General features: G+C 31.7%; 2 protein-coding genes across 4 annotated transcripts in view; both read left to right on the forward strand.

Moving 5' to 3' along the window:
* Positions 1 to 11,238, forward strand: part of LOC126879253 (cuticle protein 6-like) — a 189,263-nt gene extending 178,025 nt beyond the window's left edge. The window contains exon 4 of the mRNA XM_050642322.1: positions 10,519 to 11,238. Within this exon, the coding sequence (XP_050498279.1) occupies positions 10,519 to 11,223 (705 nt within the window). The 3' untranslated portion in view covers positions 11,224 to 11,238. The remainder of the gene's footprint in view (positions 1 to 10,518) is intronic.
* LOC126879246 (zinc finger protein 569-like) overlaps positions 1 to 23,295 on the forward strand; it is a 33,267-nt gene that overhangs the window by 6,787 nt on the left and 3,185 nt on the right. Inside the window, exons 1-2 of one of the 3 annotated variants that reach the window (XM_050642304.1) lie at positions 5,758 to 5,932; positions 11,388 to 11,518. The exons of 1 other annotated variant lie outside the window; for it this stretch is intronic. The gene's annotated coding sequence lies outside the window, so the exon portion shown is untranslated. Of the gene's footprint in view, positions 1 to 5,757; positions 5,933 to 11,387; positions 11,519 to 23,295 lie in introns of those variants that run through there. One more of the 3 variants, XM_050642305.1, reaches the window with a different exon arrangement.

Raw genomic sequence — 23,295 nt, forward strand, 5'->3', positions numbered from 1 at the left:
AAGTTAGGTTCAATCGAACTATTTTTAACCCCAGAATGTGTGGTATAATTTATGACCATTCTTTTCGGGACACCCTGTATAATAGAAGAATATCTTCTTACGTGCGTACATAGTACACACAAATTCTTTTTCTGTTTCTCTTTCTTATTTCTATATGTTTTAATTAGGCACATTTTTTTTGCTTCTTTACGGTAAAGTAATTGGAAAGAGCTTTATACTCTTTAATGGCAGAACCCAGATCCATAATTTTTATATAAAAATATTTTTTTGTGCAGTATTTTTGCCGCCCTCTCATAATGTGCCGCCCTAGGCAACTGCCTATATTGCCTAATGGATAAAGCAGCCCTGCCAGTGTCGCTTCCAGTGATTGAAATTTTTTTTTTGTTTTTTTTTTTGAAATATTTTTTATTTTATTATATTTTTTTATTGTGCTCATAATTCTTTTTTTTTTTATTTATTTATTTATTGATTTTTTGGTCTTTTTTTTCTTATATATTTTTTTTATCTTTTTTAACCAATAATTTTTTTGTATTAAAATGATTTTTTCTTTTATTTTTTGTTTACTTTCTTTTTTCTATCTTTTCAAATTATGTACAATTTTGGTATACATTTTATTTATAAACTAATACTTCAAATTCTTATATTTAAACTGCTTATGTGTTGATATAACAACTTATAAACTTCTAAATTGTTAGACACTATTAATTCATAAAGATTGATTGGTTTTACTAAAAATTTCATTTTCATAATTAATTCCATAAACATATTGATATTCGTTCTATTTTTATTACAATTTAATATCATATGTTCTAGTGTGCTATATTCTCCACATTCGCAGTTTGGGGAATTTACCATTTTTAATTTAAATAAGTGTGAAGGTGCTAGTGAATGATTAAATCTGATTCTACAAATAATTCTAATTACATCTTGTTTTGCAATGCCATTAGAGAACCATGGTTTAGTAGGAATTTTCGGATGAATACTTTTATAAAAAAGTCCTTTGGTGGAATGACTATATATATCCATCAATTCCTGCCTAATTATATTTTTGGAAATAGTATATAGGTCTTCTGGAATGAACGAATATTTCACAAAATTATCAGAATCTAATGCTTCCTTGGCGAGCATGTCTACTTTTTCATTATGGATAATCCCACAGTGAGCTTTAACCCAAACAAACTTAACTATTTTTCCTTGTTCGTGCAAGTTTTTAAAATTAACTAAAATATTTAGTAAGAGATAATTAATATTACAATTAGTTGATATGTTTTTAAGTTTATCTAAAACACTTTTACAATCTGATATTATTAAAAAATGTTTCTTACTAAATAAGCTATTTTTTATATATTTTAAGGCTTCTAATATACCGATTTGTTCAGCTGAATAACTTGAAAATTCACTCGGAAGTTTTTTTGCCTCGAAATAGTTTTCTATAGGGTCCCAAAATGTACAAGACATGATTTTTAAAATAATTTTCATTGCATTTTCGAAGGCTCTTGTTTACCATTGCACATTCCATCTCATTGTGTAGTTTATTCACTGATTTTTGTGTCAATGTTAAAGTCTCTGCTCCTTAAGTTTGTACAGGCGAAACACATTGGTTATAAACCATTCACTTGAGACACATGCGAATTGAACCTTTTAGAATATGGCTAAGTTTGCCAAATGATGCCCACGTCAGGCCTATTTGCCTTTGTATTCCATGTGTTTGATTGTCTCTGCTTATTTTGATCTCGTGTCCCCGATATTTGTACATAAGTATCCGTTTATTGTTTATTGTATAGAATAGAATAGAAAAAAACTTTATTCTCAGGATTCACAAGTTACAAATATAAATTGTCAATAGAGAGAATGGTGTCAATTACAATTTATAAGGGTTGCTGAAACAACCTAGACTCAAGGCCATGGGTACATAATTCGCAAATATTTTACGGCTATCCCTACTTTTTCTGTCTTTACACGGCAAATTACGTGTAGTAAAATTCACACTGGTATGGATATGTAAACATTACTAATAGAATGTCATTCTACTTGAAAATGTCATCATTAACTTAAAGAGAATGTTCTTGGATAACTGTTATTTATTGTATAATTGCAAATGATTAATTCAGTTAATAAATGTGATAATTTTTTCACTAACTATCTATTCAGTGATTGTAATAATTTATATGTACAACACTAATACTCAGTCGAGAAAAGAGGAAAAGTGTTAAAGTGATTTTTTAATAATATATTGTTACTATGGAACGCTTACAATTTTGAACATCTTTAACAACAAGATACTTGGATCACAGAATATATTATCCTGATGTATTCTTTGCTTGGATCTTCCACAAATAATACACAATAAATAACTTTTTATTAAGTTCACATCTTAAATCAATTATTTATCAAATACACTATACAGTGGAACCTCGATTATCCGTCTCTCTATTAACCGTCACCTCTGTTAACCGTCAGGGTCCATACCTACATAAGTTATATTGACTACATAAGTAAAAATTTAGTCATCGATTCATTTTGTTTGAGCATTGCGATAAGCCAAATGAAATTCGTTGAAATGTACACGTGCAGTTATGCCACCACCTCATTTTTTTATGTAAATAATTTTTGTTTTTATTCAGGGCTCTGGATTAAATTTCAATTTAAAAAGGTGATAAATGATACCGTGCTTTTAGAGTTCTATTTTTAGAATCGCAAGCCGAAAATAAAAATGCACAGCACTAATAATTATTACAGTCAATATCTGTGTGTCGCCGTAATTAAATTTGATTCAAATTCGAACATAGATTGTGTCACTTAGTCGTTTGATCAATTAAGTTTTGTTAATGTTCTATTAACCGTCTTTTCAATTATCCGTCATACCCTTGGTCCGGTGCCCTGACGGATAATCGAGGTTCTACTGTATATCAATATTATTTAATCAACAACTTAAAATATTCCCGATGCTACGTCAAATATTTAAAATTGTCACTGATTGTCACAATCTGCCTGTAAAAATGGTATATCCGTAAAATAAATAAATAAAAATAAAAAAAAATATTCTGACAATATTCTATTCGACTGAGTGCGTTGTAAGACAAAGATAAATTTGGAAAATATTACCATGGACATGGTGTCCATTTCTTTCGAATCCTGAAAAAACTAATAAATACTTTTAAAAAATTTAAATGCAGAATGAAAGACTAAATTATTACCGAGGGCCAAAAGTCCCTTAGAATAAATAAAAAGTTTATTTTGAATGAGATATTTGAAATTAAAAATCACACTAAATTTTCTCTTAGTTTTTCACTTCTGTAGCTTATTAAAATAAACATAAAAAAATGAATCCCCATTTGGATAGCATTGCAGCCGAAAATGCGTACCCATCCTCTTAACATAAAAGTAATATTAAAATATAATAATAATAACAGTTACATTTAGATTCAGATAAGAGCCCTCAGTCTCCCTGTAGGTCATCTTGAAGGTATTCTTCAACTTTGTACGGTTCTACGTGTATGAGCAACTGTTGAACAGACTTTCTATATTTATTTATGTCAGTTTCTATTTTGATGCTGTAAGGCAGTTTATTAAAGAATTTAATACAGGCATATTCTGTGGTTTTCTCAGATGTTGTTAGTCTATGTATTGGTATATTCTAGTTTATGAGATTGTTTCATATATGTATTAGTATTATGGTTTGTTATGTGTTTCAAGAATTTATGTCTATTTTTAAAAATGAAAAGTAAGCATTCATATATGTATGTTCCAGCCATTGTTAGTATATTGAGCTTTTTGAAATTATCTCTACATGAATCCCTGTACCTATTTCAAGTTAAGTAGAGTTCTGATTGCTCTTTTTTGTAATAGAAAAACCTGTTCAGTGTTACTACTTCAAAAAAAATTATTCCAAATCACATTACAGAATGGAAATTTGAAAAATATACAACTCATTTACTATTTTGTCCAGATAATTTGCTGTTATTCTGAAAGAGTAGCAGATAGATGCTAACCTGTTACAGATTTCATTTATATGCACTCCAAAATCTAAATTTTGGTCAGTATGTACCCCCAGAAATTTTGTGCTTTGGTTTAGAGTAACCATTTGCGATTGAATTGAGACAGTTTCTGGTAAGGTACTATTATTTGTTTTAGTGACGAAACATATATAATTTGTTTTTTCTCTGTTCAGTATGAGTTTATTCATATTGAGCCATCACTGTACTTTCTCTAATCTATTATTAGCGATATTCAATAAATTATTCAAGGATGATCCTATTCGCGGTGTGCAAGTAGGGGAGAGTTGGACAAAACCGGGTACCACTTCAAAAACCGTCTGTCTCTTTTGCTATGTGAGTGTAGCAAATGTTTGCTGCAGATTGAAATATTCTAAAATGACTTAAGTTTGATATGCCAATGCCAGTTTTTAAGAATATTCTTAGATTTTTAATTTTTTTTATTTTTATGAAAATATTGCAAAATACCCGGTTTTGTCCAACCGGTATGATAAAACCGGGTAGTAACTTAATTAACATGTAAAAATACTAATGGGCAGAAAATAAAATATTTATTAAAAGAATGTGAACAAAAATCGAAAATATATGAACAGAAGTCACAAATAAAAACTTCATTTACATCATCATAGGCACTACAGGCATCATAAGCCCATTTAGTGCAAGACACACATTTTATCCAGCCTTCCTTCGCATTATAATTTGAAAATAGTTAATTATAATATAGACACATATCGTCATTATTATCTTCTTCCTCCAAACTTTTGTTTTTGGTGCAGCCCTTTTTACCACGTTTTTTCTTTTTTTTTTTTATCCAGTTCATTTAGTTTTAATTTTTTTACGACTGGAGAGTTTTTTTAATTTTTCCTACTAGCTTTCTTTCCAGCTTTTTCAACAGAAAAAGCCACACGTTGTATTTAACTAAAAGCAAAAAAACCACTGCAGAAACTGGAAGTAACAACAGGTCTGATAAAATCGGTTACCCGGTTTTGTCGATTTTCGGACTACCCGGTTTTGTCAAACTCGTATACAAGACATTAAATGTTATTTAAATTTTTAAATTATGATATAATATTCAAAAATTTTGGCCAAATTAAAGATAATATACTAGGGTCCCAGCAAACAGACCGACGTGTTAATTACGTGAATTTCTGGTACATTTGTCACCAATATACGTAAATTGCTTACGTGAATTTCACGTGAAAATTTGGTTGGAATGTCACATTGAAAATACGTCTTTAAATTACGTGAATAACTCGTCTTCAATAGACGTGTTATTCACCTTAAATACCAATAAAATGTTTCGGGAAATTCACGTTGCAAATACGTGTTGATCAACATATCTTTCGGTTCACGTAAATAATTCGACCTTAATTAACTTACTAATCATGTAATTATTATCCTCATATGACATAAATAAATAAAACAAGTATTAACAATGTATTTATTTAGTAGAATTTAGAGACTTTAAAACATTTGTCTTGTATAATTATTATACAAGATAATGAACCAAAAATGCTACCGACCTAAAGACGCATTAAAAAATTTGCCAACACAAAACACAACACAGGTCACTTTTTATTTTGACGACACTTCAACCCTCGAGCAGTGAGGTAAACGTTAATACGAAAGGCATTATTATAAATAAACCCGCCTAAAATAAAACGAGGGAAATAAAGCTCTTCACGTTTCACTTTCACTTTTTGTTGTGAGGAGAAATGTGAGAAGCTGATATTAGAGAATTAGAGGTTATGCTCAGGATAGACGTCAAGTTTTATTTTTTAGAAAAATCTTAAATCATCGCGTTAAAATTGTTATAAATTAAGTAATTATACTGTAGATATAGTTAGTTAGTGTTTGAACATTAATTTAGTAGTTAATTTAAAAGTTAAAACGGGATAATACGTTAGTAGTGAATTAGAAATACTAAGGACTTTTCTGTAAGTTTTGCCTTTATATAATCATAGTAGCAGTAGTATAGTAGAGTAGAGGCTGGCTTAGGAGATGGACACTAACTCTCCCGGCCCCCCTGACAAAGGGGGCGGGATCTATGCTTTGCTTTCATTGAACTCGCAAATTTTTTTAAATTCCATACACATGCTAGCCCCGAGACATAAAAATAACATCAATTTAATAGAAAAAGAACTCTGTGCTTTAAAAAATAAATTCCAAAACGATCAGATCATGTTAACAGAAGTTAATAACTTATCATCTAGGATTGAAAATATTAGTAGAAGAAAAGTTGAATACAAGGACACTGACTTCGGCCCATTCCTTATTATGATAGAGAGTGACAAGGGAAAAGCAGGAAATATCCATCCTATGGATATTGGGAAAGTATTTCATACAATGGGTACGACTGGAATTAAAGAAATTAGTAGAAAAGGCATGAATAGAATTGGAGTAATTTTTAACACCTCCAAACAGGCAAATATGGTACTAAATAGTACAGAAATCCTTGAGAAAGGATTTTTTGCTTATATACCTCAAAAAATGCTAACATCAAGGGGTATTATTAGAGATGTAAGTATAAATATTTCAATGGAAAACATAGTTAACGACAGTAAATTACAAAAAAACGTGAAAATTATATCGGCCAGAAGACTTAACAGAAGAGTTTTAGATAGCAGTGGGACCGTTACATACATTCCAACAGGAACTGTACAACTACTCTTTGACGTAAGAACTCCCCCTAAAGAAATAATCATATATTCAAACTTGGTAACAGTAGATCCATACATCCCTCCTGTACAGCAATGCTTCAAATGCCTAAGATTTGGGCACTCACAAAGACAGTGCAGGGGAAAAGCAAGATGCCCGAAATGTTCCGATGAACATACAGTACAAAGCTGCACAGTTTCTGTACCAAAATGCCTATACTGCGATCTTGATCACCTTGCCACAAATAAAATTTGCAAAGAATTCGAAAGACAGAAAAAGATAAATGAAGTAATGGTCTTCCAAGATCTCACCTTTTTTGAAGCTGCCAAGCTGTTTCCCCCAATTAAGGAAAAGCCAGAGAATTCGAGAATGTTTCAGAGGAGAAGTAGGGATTTTCCTTCTTTACTATCCAGCTCACCCAGAGCATTTACTCAAGCACTTCAAAAATCCCCATCCTCCACTCCCCATTTCCAGAGTCAAAGTCATGTGGTCCCAGTTAAAAGGAAAAATAAAGTAATTCTTAAAGACATTAGTTATGACAAAGAGGCGCATAAAGCTCTATTAAATGAGGATCTAAGCAGAAATTTACCTAGATTACCGATTTTAAACAAATTAAATGATTCACAAAAGTATACGGGATCACAAGGCCCAAGTTTTGCACTCTCATTAACAAGCAATCGTGTACATTCTCAGGATAGTGTATTTTCAAAAAACGTTGATTTAACCTCTGATAATAATATGGATTTTGGAGGTTTTGATGAGTCACATAATACATCTAATTTTAGTAAAAGTAGTGTTGACTGAATTTTCATTTATTTCTTACAGATAATATAATATATTATTTTTTATATTAAAAATTAAAAAAAAATAATAATAGTAACAAATTATATATATAGTTATGATATTTAATATTTTGCATTGGAATATTAATGGTTTCTTTAACAATAAGCAAGATCTAATGGTGTTTCTTAACGAATATGATGTTAATATCATTCTTCTAAACGAAACACATCTGAAATTTTCACAGCACTTGCATATTCCCAATTTTTACTGCTATAGGGATGATAGGATTGATGGATGGGGTGGAATAGCTGTACTTATTCATCAGTCTCTGGCAGCTGATAGGATAGACATTTCACATATTCACTTGCCTGAAAAATGGCAGGCTATCATTATCAAATTTGAAAAATTTTTTATTATAGGATCGTATAAGACACCAGATGTTCGTTTTCGTAAGGAGATCTTTAGAGAATTGGTTCAAATGTGTGATAAACCGTTTTTCTTCATAGGTGACTTGAATTGCCAACATTCTTTATGGGGTTCATCATCTAACAATCCGAACGGCAATCGTCTTGCAGATCTTTTGGAGGAGGATAACTTGTGTTTTCTCAATACGGGTGAGGCGACAAGAATCTCACCGCCTGACTCAAACAGTGTCCCTGACGTAGCTATAGCATCTCCAGGTTTGGCTGTGGACTGCCTCTGGGAAGTTTTTCCAGAGATAGGAGCAAGTGATCACTTTCCTTTTGTAGTGTGTTACGGGCAGGATAGAAATAGTCCCCAAGGAAATGACCCTCTTCAAGATCGCAGTATCTTTAATGTGAAAAAAGCCAATTGGGAACAATTCAACCAATATATTGAGTCTAACATTAACAACATCCCTAATGAGTCTTACACAGATTTTCAAAACCTAATATTAGACGCAGCAAACAGGTTCATCCCTAAGAAAAAGCGTGTTAGATTCCATAAACCACAATTACCTTGGTGGGATGAAGAGTGTTCAGTTTTAATTAAATCAAAGAGGGAGGCAGTCAAGAAGTTCAAACAGGTACCTTCTTTAGAAAACTTCATTAATTTTAAAAAAATTAGGGCACATTGTAAAAAAGAACTTAAATCCAAAAAGAAAAAATCATTTGTTGTGTTTTGTTCCACAATTTCACCTGATACTCCAATATCAGTAATGTGGAGAAAAGTGAGAAGTTTCCATAAGGCTTTCACTAAAGCCTCAGTTAGAACTCCTAGTAATTCATCGTTAGGGGAGGAAATGCTTTGTTCATTGACTCCACCTGTATTTGAGGACATTGCGTCTCACCCAGTGAAATCTAATACTATCGAGTGTGAACTCTTCACTTTAAACGAACTTTCATTGGTTTTGGTTGAACGAAAGGATACTGTTCCGGGCCAGGATGGTATAACATTTTCTATGTTGCAACATCTTCCAGAGTCAGCAATCAAGTTCCTGTTAAAATTTTTCAATTTATGTTTAAAGGAGGGAATGCATATTCCCACTCAATGGAAATCACAAACAGTGTGTTTAATTCCCAAACCCAATAAAAATATAAATTGTCTTTCGGGCTGGAGACCAATCGTTTTATCATCGTGTGTTAGTAAACTTTTAGAGAACATGATAAAAATAAGGTTAGATTGGTATGTAGAACATTTTATGATCCTATCGCCTTTCCAGACTGGCTTTCGTAAAGGTAGAGGGGTGTCTGAAAACATAATTCATCTGGTCAATGAAATCTCAATGAATATCTCAAAAAGGAAACTAGCAGCTGCTGTTATGTTAGACATTTCTTCTGCATATGATAAAGTGTCAATCATCCAATTATTGGACGCTTTGGGAGATCTCAATTTGCCATGGTTACTTATTGAATTGGTTAAACATTTATTGACTAATCGTTTGGTGTCTGTTCGTGATCCTATTTCCTTAAATCTGCTAGGACCAAGAACTACCAATGTGGGCCTTCCTCAGGGTTCCCCTTTGAGTCCAGTACTATTTAATATTGTCATCAATATAATTTCATTTTGTGTGCCAGAGGATGTTCTAATTACTCAGTATGCAGACGATGTTGCCCTTTATTGCTCCGGCAACAGCTGGGTGGATGTTGTGGAAAAATTGAATGGTACAGTAGAAAGTATTTCTAATAAACTTCATGATATGGGAATGTGTCTGTCATCTAGCAAGAGTCAAGCAATTTTTTTTGATAGAAATAGGAATAATATTCCGAATTTACTAATATCAGTGAATAACACACGTTTAGATTGGAAACAAGAAGTTTCTCATTTGGGAGTTATTCTAGATAGTTCCCTTTCTTGGAGAAGTCAAATTGAAAAGATGGCATTGAGGGCTTCCAGTGGAGTCAATATTATTCGTTGTTTGTGTCGAACTTGGTGGGGAGCACATCCTGCAACTTTACTCACTCTATATAAGGCATACATTAGATCACATCTTGACTATGGATCCATTTTTCTGGGAGGTTGTGCACGTTCTCTACTTGCAAAATTGGATAAGGTTCAGTATAGAGCTCTTAGAGTGGTAAGGGGATTTATGAGGTCTTCTCCAGTTCATATAATTTTGTCAGAGTGTGGAGAAACACCGTTAGATCTCAGAAGAATATGGCTAGCATCTAAATTCATTTTAAAAGTAGTAGCCTATGACAACCCAATATATGCCTCAATTGAGCAATTTCACAATGTCTTTCTGGGTTACTTTAGTTTTTGGAGAAGAAAATATTTCCCACCAATACTGGCTGCTTTCCAGAATACTTTACATGAAATTCATGAGGTAGCACATAGCTCCTTATTTCCTTGTCACTCCTTTCCACTTAATATTCAGATTTCTCCTATGGCTTATGAAACTGTCAATATGGGCAAAGAAGCAAATAACCAAACCAAGTTTATGGAATGGTACCTCAATAACTGGTCGGAATATAAACTTATTTTCACAGATGGATCCAAAGATAAACAAGGTAATGTAGGTATTGGGATATACCTTAACGAGAGAACACAGTTAACAGCAAGATTACCCTCCGCTAATTCAATTTGCTCAGCAGAAGTATTTGCCATTAAAAAAGCATTAGAGTTAATCCAACAGAATAATTTTACAAAGTGCCTCATCTGTAGTGATTCTAAGAGTGCTCTAGAAAAAATCACAAGATCAAGCTACAAGGCGGCAATAGACTCACAAACTCTCCAACTAAAACAAAAACTATGTGAATTTGATGAACAACATAGAGAAATTAAATTTGCATGGATTCCAAGTCACACTGGAATTATTGGGAATGATAGAGCTGACCATCTTGCGAATCTTGGAAGAAAGCTGCCCATTAGTGAAGAACCAAAGGCCTCCTTTAAAGATTTTCAAATTAAATATAAAGAAAACCTATGGATCGGTTGGGAAAATCGATTCCAACAAATAGGACAGGCAAAAGGAATTACTTATTGCTCACAAGTTACAGTTCCATATAAAAAGGCATGGTTTACAAAATTTCCCAACCTGGGGAGAGGTATAATCACACAAATGTGTCGTATGAGAAGTGGACATTGTAGTGTTCCTGTACATTTATTTAGATTGAAGGTAGTGAATTCAAACCAGTGTTTATGTGGCAGTGTAGGAACTTTACAACATGTTTTATTGGAATGTACTAGGTTCCAAAGAGAGTCCCAGTTGCTTAGAAGGGAACTAGAAGGTGATCCGACATTAACTGATGTGTTGTTTAAAAATTTAAACTCAAAGACATTAATCGCAGTGCAAAAGTTTTTAACATCAACAGTGACTCGTGTGTAGCTTGCTTAAAAACTTTATGACTTTATGCTTGCTTGCAATGCATGTGCTTTGTGCTTAGTGCGGTTTTGCGTGGTAGTACTAGAACTAGACCATTAATAGTAGAACTTTAGTTATGGAACTTATAAACAATTACAAAGTTTTTTTTTTATCTCTTAATATTTCAGATTCAGGAGCTATGAGCTTAAGCCCAGATGTACCTCAGGTACGGCTCTTGAATATTCAAGTCTATATTCACGGATCCTGGCCGGATAGCCCTGGCAGCTAAGGCCATTCAAATGAAGAGAAGAAGAAGAAGGTTATGCTCATCGATTATAAAAATCGATTATTTTTAAATTACAGTTAAACTATTCTACTTACTTTAAATTAGTATTACATATTTTCTTTTTGTTTTTAAATTTCTTCTGCTATTACCTAATTGGTCTTACTAAAAATCTATTTCAATACCAGAATAATATAAAAAAATAATCCTATCGAAACGTATCTATTAATCCTATCTAAATCGATTAATTTAGTTTTCGAACCAACTATGTTAATCACGTATCGTGGTCACGTGATAGTATTTAAAGGAGGAGAAAGGCTTGGTAGTACGTCATCACCGCGCGCGATTTGAAAATTAGACTCGACATCATTTTAGCTGTGATATTTTTAAAGAAAAAAAAAATAGCAAAAATAGCTTCAAATCAAGGTTGGATTGAAATAGTTATGCTAAATGATTTTAAAAGCGAAATCATAAACTTTTTGTTTAAATATTGTATTATTTACATTACTTTACGTGGAATACATCTAATTTTTCGACGTCCATAAAATACAGGGAGTAAAATTCAAGCGATACGTATTTAACCAACACCGTTGTAAAATTTTGTTTTCAAAAATATTTCTCAAAATTTAACCAAAGGAAGTTATTTCTGTTTCGTGATTATTACGTGAAATAAACGTACCTTTGCGATGTAACCGACATTCACACCTATGATAAAAAACATGTACAATATTCGTCATTATGATTTTATATTATTCTAATGTCAAACATGTATAAAGGAATCAAAAATATATTGGTGAATGATTTGGCACTGAAATACGTTTTTTTCCCGTCATAAATCTCCAAGTTACGTATTCGTTGAAATTTGCCGTAAATTTAACGTAATTATCACGTAACTGGGCTCAAACCTGTTTGCTGGGGTACATGTATTAAATTTTGAAATGGCCATTAGTTATTCATTAGAGGAGAAAACAGCTATCAACTTACCTTAAAAATCGAGTTTCCTGCATCAAAAAACAGGTGAGGTCTTACTGCTCCGGCACGCATATTTACAGATGCTAGCGTGTGTAGACACCAGGGTGTTGAAATCAGTTAGGATTTGGAAAAACAGTACATTTACAGATGCTAGCGCGTGTTGACACCACGGTGTGCCACGGTGTTGAAATCAGTTAGGGTTTGGAAAAACAGTACGTTTACAGATGCTAGCGTGTGTTGACACTAGGGTGTTGAAATCAGTTAGGGTTTGGAAAAACAGTACGTTTACAAATACTAACAGATTTGGACACCAGAGTGTTGAAAGCAGCTAGCTTTTTTAGTGATTATACATGCATAGATGCTAACGGCTATTGACACTGATTTTATATACCTACTGCTGTGGAAAAATAGTTAAGTGATTTAGGTATTAATATATAATTAAACGTTGTTGGGATATAAACAATAATATATTAACACAAAAGAACAACATAAAAAATAATGTTGTTCTGAGGCTATTTCCTTGTGGCATTTTTATAATTAACTATTTAGATCGGAAATAAGCCACCAGTAAATTGAAAAAAATAATTTGATTAACGTTTCGATGCCCAAATCGGGTGTTGTTGTCAAAATACAAAATACTACTAAATTAAACAAAAATGTTGTTGCTTAGTAAAAAATTCTTGTAATAATTTATTTAATCTGACTCATTTATATTGGCAATTCAGACATATATCATACATTTTAAAGTATTTTTTACTAAGCAACAACATTTAACATGTTTAAGTTAGTAGGATTTTGTATTTTGACAACGACACCCAATTTTTGGCGTCGAAACGTTAATAAAATTAACGATTTATTTTACCTTAGTACAAATGTGCACATAAAAAAAGTTACAGCCCTTTGAAGTTACAAAATGAAAACTGATTTTTTCCAATATATCGAAAACTAATAGAGATTTTTTATTGAAAATGGACATGTGGCATTCTTATGGCAATAGCATCTTAAGAAAAAATTAGAGTGAAATTTGGACACCCCATAAAAATTTTACGGGGGTTTTATTCCTTTAAACCCCCCCAAACTTTTGTGTACGTTCCAATTAAATTATTATTGTAGTACCATTAGTTAAACACAATGTTTCTAAGATTTTTGCCTCTTAGTACTTTTTCGAAAAGTCAGTTTTTATTGAGATATTTTGAATATTTGTCAAATCCACCACATATTTGTATATGATTAAGTACGATTATGGAGACTTGGTAATAATATGAAAATTTATTTATGATTTACATTTTTAGGTATATTTTGAACCATATTAAAAAAGAAGCCACATCTTGATAAAAGGTGCCTTCTCGAAAAATACAAAGAGGCAAAAAAGTTTTAAAAACACTGTGTTTAACTAATGGTACCGCAGTAATATTTTAATTGGAAAGTACACAAACATCTGGGGGGTTTAAAAAAACAAAACCCCCATAAAATTTTTATGTATAAAAAAATAAGCCTCAATTCTATAAAAACGGCCTTATCGAAAAAATACTAAGAGGCAAAAAAGTTTTAAGAATATTGAATTTAACTAATGGTACCACTTATGGGGTGCACAAATTTCACTATAATTTTTCTTTAAGATCTTCCTCTAATAATAATGCCACATGTCCATTTTCAATAAAAAATCTCCAATAGTTTTCGATATATTCGAAAAAATCGATTTTCGTTAGGTTTATTCGAACTATTTTTGGTCCCGGAATATGTGATTTAATTTATGACCTGTATTTTTGTTACACCCTGTATTATTGCTTATATCCCAACAACGTTTAATTATTTATTAATACCTAAATCACTTATATATTTTCCACAGCAGTAGGTATATAAATTCAATGTCAATAGCCGTTAGCATCTATGCATGTATAACCACTAAAAAATCTAGCTGGTTTCAATACTCTGGTGTCAAAATCTGTTAGTATTTGTAAATGCACTGTTTTTCCAAACCCTAACTGATTTCAACACCATAGTGTGAACACAAGTAAACATACTGTTTTTCCAAACCCTAACTGATTACAACACCGTGGCACACCGTGGTCTCAACACGCGCTAGCATCTGTAAATGTACTGTTTTTCCAAACCCTAACTGATTTCAACACCCTGGTGTCTACACACGCTAGCATCTGTAAATATGCCTCCGGCACAGATTACTCAAATGAGGTAGAAATGAATACACACGACTGTTGGTGGTAAAGGGACACTAATTTTAACATTGTCTAATAGATAGCAGCAGACAGTTAGAAGAATTAAGGGGTACCCGGTTGTATCAACCTACCCGGTTTTGTCCAACTCTCCCCTACTTGGAGGGGATACGAAAAACAATCGTGTGCTAATAGGGGAGAAATCTTGCAACTTTCTTAAATAATTCATATTGTCAATTGTCAATTGAAATTGTCAAATTGACGTATATTTCATACCTACTGTCATTGAAGAAGAAAAATTATATGTTGCTCACAATATTGATATGATATGCAATTATTATATAAAAGTATATTTAATTAATTGTATTTTGCTTGCAGTACTGCATTTTAATAACTAATTTTATTTACTACATACAATTGTTTACCTTTTAATAACATAACCTAAATCTTACTTTTTCTTCTGATATTTTCTTGGGCTACTGCCTTATCCAGCAACCAGGAACAATATGATTGGCCAATATAATTAAAAGTGCAAAAAAGTTGCCGAGCTGTGAAACCAGGTGTCGCTTTCCGAACTTGTATGGTCCCAATAGTTAAAATGTTAGTATCATCTGCAAATTCCGCAATAAGAGTATTCTGATTGTTATCTGTAATGTCTAAAGCTAAATCATTTACATAAAAAAACAAAGAGAAGAGGACCCATAGTACTTCCCTGAGGAATTCCCACTGAAATGAGACCTTCATCAGAGAAGCAATTTCTTTCCTCATACTCAAATTTTACTTTCTGTTTGATAGTGTTTGGGAAAGTATGCCAGGTATTTTAATATTTTACTTTATTTAGTTTCTTTTTATATATATAACATAGGACTACTTAATTATGTAATACGATTAATCTCTTTTAAAAACCTATAATCTTATTTGATATTTATTTTATAGTAACCTCACATATCATATATACTTTCGTATTTTTATTTAATACCTCCCTGTGAAGATACCCACTGGTTGTTTCATATCTTGAGTAGATATTTCAGAGAAAAGCCACTTTTGCCACACACAGAGGCATCTTTGAAACCCATGCCCTTCAATGTGTCATATGCGTTGATTATTAGCTCGACGCTACCCTTGTCCCTTTAGGAAGACAACGGAAGCCAATTTGGCAGTACCAAGACACAAGTCGAGCGCGTTACATCACCTCAATTCTTACGATAGAATACGCTTTCGTCGCGACCACCACAACAGCAACGCCAAGTTCAACATTGCATAACATTCCCTAGGGACGCTATCCAGCTAAACATTAAAGGTATGTGCTGATCTCTTGAATGTTAATACAATTTATGAATATAGCCAGATTAATTTCTTCACATTTACGTACGAACACACATAATTTCTTCACGTTTTCATGCTAAGTGCATTATTTTATATCTTATGATTACCTTAACATACTACAGTTCATTGCGTTGTTTTCACTACTTAATTAATTAAACCCAGCGACCTCACTCATCCATTATAAGCTCATTAGACTCTTCAGATAGGTATGATATTATTCAATTATAACCTGGCCCTATAATGCCATATCTGTAAAGCTTTTCCATCAGTATTTTGTGATTTAACGTATCAAATGCATTTGATAAATCTAAAAATATGCCCATGGATATATCTTTGTTTTCATAACCCTCATTTATCTTTATTATAAAATCATAAATGGCAGTCTCTATAGTTTTCCCTTAAGGTACCCATATTGTGCATGGCATAACAGTCCCTCACTATAGAAAAAACTGAGAAGCCTGACACACATGACTGTTTCAAAAACCTTAAAAAATGATGGTAAGAGGCTTATTGGACGAAAATTTTCCAGTAAAGTGGCATCACCTTTTTGAAGTTATACTTCTTTAGGCGCGATATGAGGGTGAATTTGAATATGATTAAAACCTTCAATCTGGGCGCAGTCGCATTATAACTTTGTTCTGATTAGATGTTCAAATGACATGTCAAAAATTATTCAATATGGCGGCTGTCGCACAGCTGTGGTTTGATTATTTATGGTTGTTGTGTTTTGAAATTTGTGGGAAAAGAAACAACAAACAAAAGTTAGTTAATAGTTTAGCCTTTTTAAATAGTTTTCTTATATATTTTTGGACTTTCGGACTATTTTGGACAAGGAAAACTCATTCTAATTTGGTAAGTAGTTCAATGTGTTTGTGTGCGTTTTATTCTTTTATTTTTTAAAATTTTTGGTATTGCCTTAATAAAAATTTTTGGAAAGTAGTAAGTATTAAAATTAGTTTAATATTTAAATAAAATATAAATAAACTGTTTAAAGTACATTATATCAATTTCGTTAAAATCACATAATATGTAATAGAAGTATAACTTCTTACGTGCGTACAAAGTACACACACATTCTTTTTTCATACACTGGTTTTATTACAGCTATTTTTAAGTTGTCTGGAAATATCCCATTTATGAAGGTATTGTTTATTATATGACTTAATGGTATGACTAGCTCATATGCGCCGTTTTATTATACTGCCGTGCTAAGCCCAAAGGCGGTAACTGATTTTTTATCGAAAATGAGATTTTTGTATTTCTAGGTAGGTTTCATTATATTAAAATGCTTCTACAACTCCAAAGACTTCGTAAATATATTCTAGATACCCATTATAATACTTCTGCAACTCCAAGAACTTTGTAAATATATTCTAAATACCCTGTTCTACCCTAGAAATACAACAATCTCATTTTCGATAAAAAATCAGTTACCGCCTTTGGGCTTAGCACGGCAGTATATTGGTAGGTATCCCATCATAACCTGAAGTGAATTTATTTTTCAATTTTCTAATTAATTCAATTACTTCATTTATAGTTACTGGCGTTAGAAAAAATGAGTTTTTGTTAAACTGTATTTTGGTGCTGAATTTTATTTTTGGTACATTTTCTAAAAGATGTGTAGCAGATTTAAAAAATATTCATTAAAATTATTATTACTTACCATGACTGGATCTCCTAGTATTGCTACAGTATTATCGCTAGAATTTGCTGTGTGATTTTTTAACGATTTTCCATAAACTTTATGACTTATTTTGACTATTATATATTCCTTGTCCATACTGCATTTTTCGTGAATCCAGAAGCATTTTATTATACTGACATTTTGTTTGTTTGTACTTATCTTTGTAATGGTGATCTACTCTACTTAACATTAGCAAAAGGTCTAAGCGACTTTTATATTGATTTATTTCATTTGTATTATAGTATTTGATACGTTTTTTATGTTTATTTATATTTTTCTGGAAAGCATTGGTCAAATAACAAAAAAATGATTTTCATAAATACAACCCATTGCTTTTCCATATCCAAATTCGGTACTGAAAAAAGCTCCTCCCAGTCTTCATCTTGCAGCGTTTGCGTAATACTGAAAGTTATTTTTTGACCAAGATTATCAGAAATATGATTATCTAATACCTACTTGTGAATAAAAAGACCTATAGCAACGCCCACATCCGATTTAATATACTAATCCGACACACAACAAGTGGGAATGGGCTGTAAACCTAGTTTTGTTTTGTGAGGATTCATGATCTTATCGGCACTTTTAAAAATGCTGATTTTCTTATACATACATTTTATTTTATAATATATAGGGTGAGGCAGATAACTGGCCTATTAGAAATATCTCGAGAACTAAAGACAACAGAAATTTGAAAATTGGAATAAAGGGGTTTTGAAGGATGATCTATTTAATGAAAATATTTTCATCTCTTTACAACTTCCGGTTATACCGGAAGTTTCTTATAACTTCGTTTTTTTTAATGGGACACCCTGTAAATTTTTACATTTTTGGATTCTCTTCGATGTCTTCTTTCTTAAAATATGAGGTTTTGTAATATTATACAGGGTATTTTAAAAGATAATTACGTTTTTTTATTAATTTCGTAGCAATATTCACACCCTGTAGAATTGTAGTAGTTTGACATCTAAAACTCTACTTACGTTCAAATGATTTTTAATATACTCTACTATTGTTAAGAATCATTAGTATAGCTAAATTTTTAATTTTAGTATACAGGGTTGGTCGAAACTCGGAATGAGTATTTTCTTAGTTTTCTTAAATGGAACACCCTATATTTTTGTATTGTAGTGAAATAATATTTTATAGTATTTTTTTATTTCTTAAGCGTTCCCTATACCTAACTGCTTTAATTTGTGAGTTATTGGTGATTCAAGCTAAACATTAATTGCAACAAAAAATACGTAAAATTTTATTAGGTTGGCCGTGAAAATACTCAATCCCAAATAATATTTCAAAAATAAATACATATTAATCCAGACTGGTCCTTAAAATTGCCAATAATGGTTTAGCTATCAAAATACCTACGTAGTTAAGATTGTTGGTGCGATTAACAATTAAGCACAAATTAAAGCAGTTAGGTATAGGGAATGCTTAAGAAATAAAAAAAGTACCATAAAATATCATTTCATTACAATACTAAAATACAGGGTAAAAAAATCATTTTCCATTTAAGAAAACTCAGAAAATACTCATTCCGAGTTTCGACCAACCCTGTATACTAAAATTAAAAATTTAGCTATACTAATGATTCTTAACAATAGTAGAGTATATTAAAAATCATTTGAACGTAAGTAGAGTTTTATATGTCAAACTACTACAATTCTACAGGGTGTTAATTTTGCTACGAAATTAATAAAAAAACGTAATTATCTTTTAAAATACCCTGTATAATATTACAAAACCTCAAATTTAAAGAAAGACGACATCGAAGAGAATCCAAAAATGTAAAAATATACAGGGTGTCCCATTAAAAAAAACGAAGTTATAAGCAACTTCCGGTATAACCGGAACATATTTTAAGAAAGACGACATCGAAGAGAATCCAAAAATGTAAAAATATACAGGGTGTCCCATTAAAAAAAACGAAGTTATAAGCAACTTCCGGTATAACCGGAAGTTGCAAAGAGATGAAAATATTTTCATTTAATAGATCATCCTTCAAAACCCCTTTATTCCAATTTTCATGATTCTGTTGCCTTTAGTTCTCGAGATATTTCTAATAGGCCCTTTATTTGCCTCACCCTGTATATTCTCACGGTTCCCTCGCGTAAAGTGGCACCAGCTTCGACCTTGACGACAAGCGACAACTGATTATTCGAAATGTGAATAGAAACGCCGACATCCGATTTAATATACGAATCCGACACACGACAAGTGTGAACAAGTGTGTTAGGTATTGAGTTTTAACCTCAACTCCTCAGCATTTTCTGCAGATATCGCAAAAGTTGTATCATCAGCATATAAATAAATATATAGCATATACTTACTTACTTTCCGTGTCCGGAACACCAACAACTTTAAATTCTGTATTTCCAATGGTTGGTCACATATATGGACCCTGTCATTTGCTATAATTAAGTATTCTTCTGTGCAGGTCTTTCCCATCTCTGTGCATGATAGTAGATGCCGGCTGGTCTGAACCGCGCCACAGTCGCAGGTATCGTCCTCCTGGTATCCTCATTTTTTCAGGTTACTAGCACAGCGTGAAATGCCGGTTCTTAGGGTCGATTTCTCATACCTGCGTTAATCTATGGTTCAGTTGAACCAGGTTCACCCGTGATCTGTAGTTTTGTTTGAAATGCATTTCTCATTGCGCGTTCATGTCAGCGCTCGTTCTACAGCTTTCGAGAAACGCCAACAGATGGCAAAAGGTAAAATACTGTCGCCATTTTGAACTACCATTTTTATGCTGTTTTTGAATAAAGTTAAATTTAAGTATTTATAGACAAATAGTCATTTTAATAATTATAAATAAATATTATAAAAACAAAAATAATGTTATCGTTTATCGTTAGGCTTAATATAATAAAATAGGATATATTTATATTATGACAGCGTTTCGTGTTAATACAACGCATGCGTAGTCCATGGAATCATCTGAACTGAGTTCTGAAATCTTTGAACGGCCGAATTCTACCGTTCAAGCATCGTTCAAGTTTAAACTGCCATCGGTTGAACGTGAATTGAGAAAGACGATTTTGACTTTAAACTGACGTTTACTAGAAGTTCAGGTTAAACTGGAGTTGAACTCGATATGAGAAATTGGCCCTTAGTCTGTTTAGCGCTTTCCAAGTCGGATACGGTAAATTGTGTCCAGCAGCCATTTCCTCTGAGGGAGGAAAATGTGTCGCGGTAGCTGACGCTTGCCATAGGTGTATTCGGCGCGTCTCTGGCGCTTCGGGGATGGATCTTGATGTTTTCAGGAAGCTTTTCCGAGATCTTAGTCTGCTTGGCTGAGTTCGGTGGTCATATAAAAGGGGTGTCTTCGGTCCGTCTCCTGCTTTTTTCGTTCTACCTCTGACGTGACCTTACTCCTGATAGTTGGTGGATACTTTGTACGCACCTAAGAATTTATACTTCTATTATATGATTTAAACGAAATTAATATACTTTTATTTATATTTTATTTAAATATTAAACTAATTTATACTTACTACTCCTCAAACATTTTTATTAAAGCAGTGCCAAAAATTAAAATAATAAAACATACACAAACACATTGAAAAATGCCACAAATGATTTCTGAACAATAATTTTGGGAAATGTTTTTAACTAAATACGTATTTTCTGAAAATAAAATTATATAATAAATACACTTACAATCATAAAATTTATAAAAAAAAAATAAAAAAATAAAAGTTTCTATTGGGGTTCGAACCCGCTTATTAGCGCAGTTAGTATTGAAATTCATTAAACTTCACGCTTATCCACGGAGACTATACGTCATCATGTGCAAAGTTCAAGTAACTAAACGGATTAAACTTTTGACAATTCTGAATTAAATCAAATTATTTTGATTTTGAATTGAAATGATTTAGAATTGAAAAAATACAACAAAACATAGAGTAAGAAAACAGTATATTAGGTGAGTATTCATAGAAATTTTGATGGTAATCAAATTGTATAAATAAAAGTATTACATACTATGTATTTTGGTAGGTTTAAATAGGTAGGTACCTATGAAATTTTTTATTAGAACACTGAAACATTTACAATTATTACGTACCTGTTGCTTTTAAAATCCATTTAAAAAGTCACTACAATTATAAACTTTTTTGTTTCTGTCCTCATAACAATAAAACTAATATACAGAGAGAGTCTGTAATTTGGAATAAATTCAATATCTCAAATACTAATTGTTTTTTTGAAAAATGCTCAGACCCATCGATTAGTATTTCAAATTGTCCTTTTTGACATACAATAATAATTTATACAGGGTGTCCCAATTTGGAGATATGACGTCATCGTTGATTTTCTTAAATGGCAACACCTGTCATTTTGATAGCTATTTTGATAGGGTGTGTAAAGTTATACACAACTGCAAAATATCAAATTTTTATTCTCTACCATTTACAAGATAATAGAAAATATCAAAGTTATGTCTGTAATTTGGAATAAATTCCATAATTAAAATACTAATTGTTTTTTTGAAAAATGCTCAGAGCCATCGATTAGTATTTCAAATTGTCATTTTTGACATATAATAATAATGTATACAGGGTGTCCCAATTTAGAGGTATGACTTCATTGTTGATTTTCTTAAATGGCAACACTGTCATTTTGATAGCTATTTTGATAGGGTGTGTAAAGTTATACACAACTGCAAAATTTCAAATTTTTATTCCTTACCATTTACAAGATAATAAAAAATAACAAAGTTATGAAAAACAAGTAATCAAATAATAATTGAATTTAATAATTTCTTTTAAGCAAATACTCATAATGTTGCCCTCAATTATTGTCAATGGGCAACGTTATGAGCACTTGCTTATTTGAAATAATTAAATTCAATTATTATTTGATCACTTGTTTTTCATAACTTTGTTATTTTTTATTATCTTGTAAATGGTAGGGAATAAAAATTTGAAATTTTGCAGTTGTGTATTACTTTACACACCCTATCAAAATGACAGTGTTGCCATTTAAGAAAATCAACGATGACGTCATATCTCTAAATTGGCACACCCTGTATACATTATTATTTTGTGTGAAAAATGACAATTTGAAATAATAATCGACGGGTCTGAGTATTTTTCAAAAAAACAATTAGTATTTTTATTATTGAATTTATTCCAAATTACGGACATAACTTTGTTATTTTCTATTATCTTGAAAATGACAGAGTAAATATTTGAAATTTTGCAGTTGTGTATAACTTTAAACACCCTATCAAAATGACAGTGTTGCCATTTAAGAAAATCAACGATGACGTCATATCTCTAAATTGGGACACCCTGTATACATTACTGTATGTCAAAAAGGACAATTTGAAATATGTACTAATCGACGGGTCTGAGCATTTTTCAAAAAAAACAATTAGTATTTGAGATATTGAATTTATTCCAAATTACAGACTCTCTCTGTATTATACAACATTTGTTTACCTCCATACTGAACAATTATTATTGACAGATCATTTCAACACTCAATCAGAGCCCGTATAACGACTAATACCATACTGTTGGTGTGCGCATGCGCGCAGATTAATAATAAATAATCACCCTCATATCGCGCCTAAAGAAGTATAACTTCAAAAAAACAATTGTTTTTAGAACTCTTTAGCGACGTGTTAATTAATATAATACAATATTATGGAT

The sequence above is a fragment of the Diabrotica virgifera genome, chromosome 1 (assembly GCF_917563875.1).
Source record: "Diabrotica virgifera virgifera chromosome 1, PGI_DIABVI_V3a".
In the NCBI taxonomy this organism is placed as follows: domain Eukaryota; kingdom Metazoa; phylum Arthropoda; class Insecta; order Coleoptera; family Chrysomelidae; genus Diabrotica; species Diabrotica virgifera.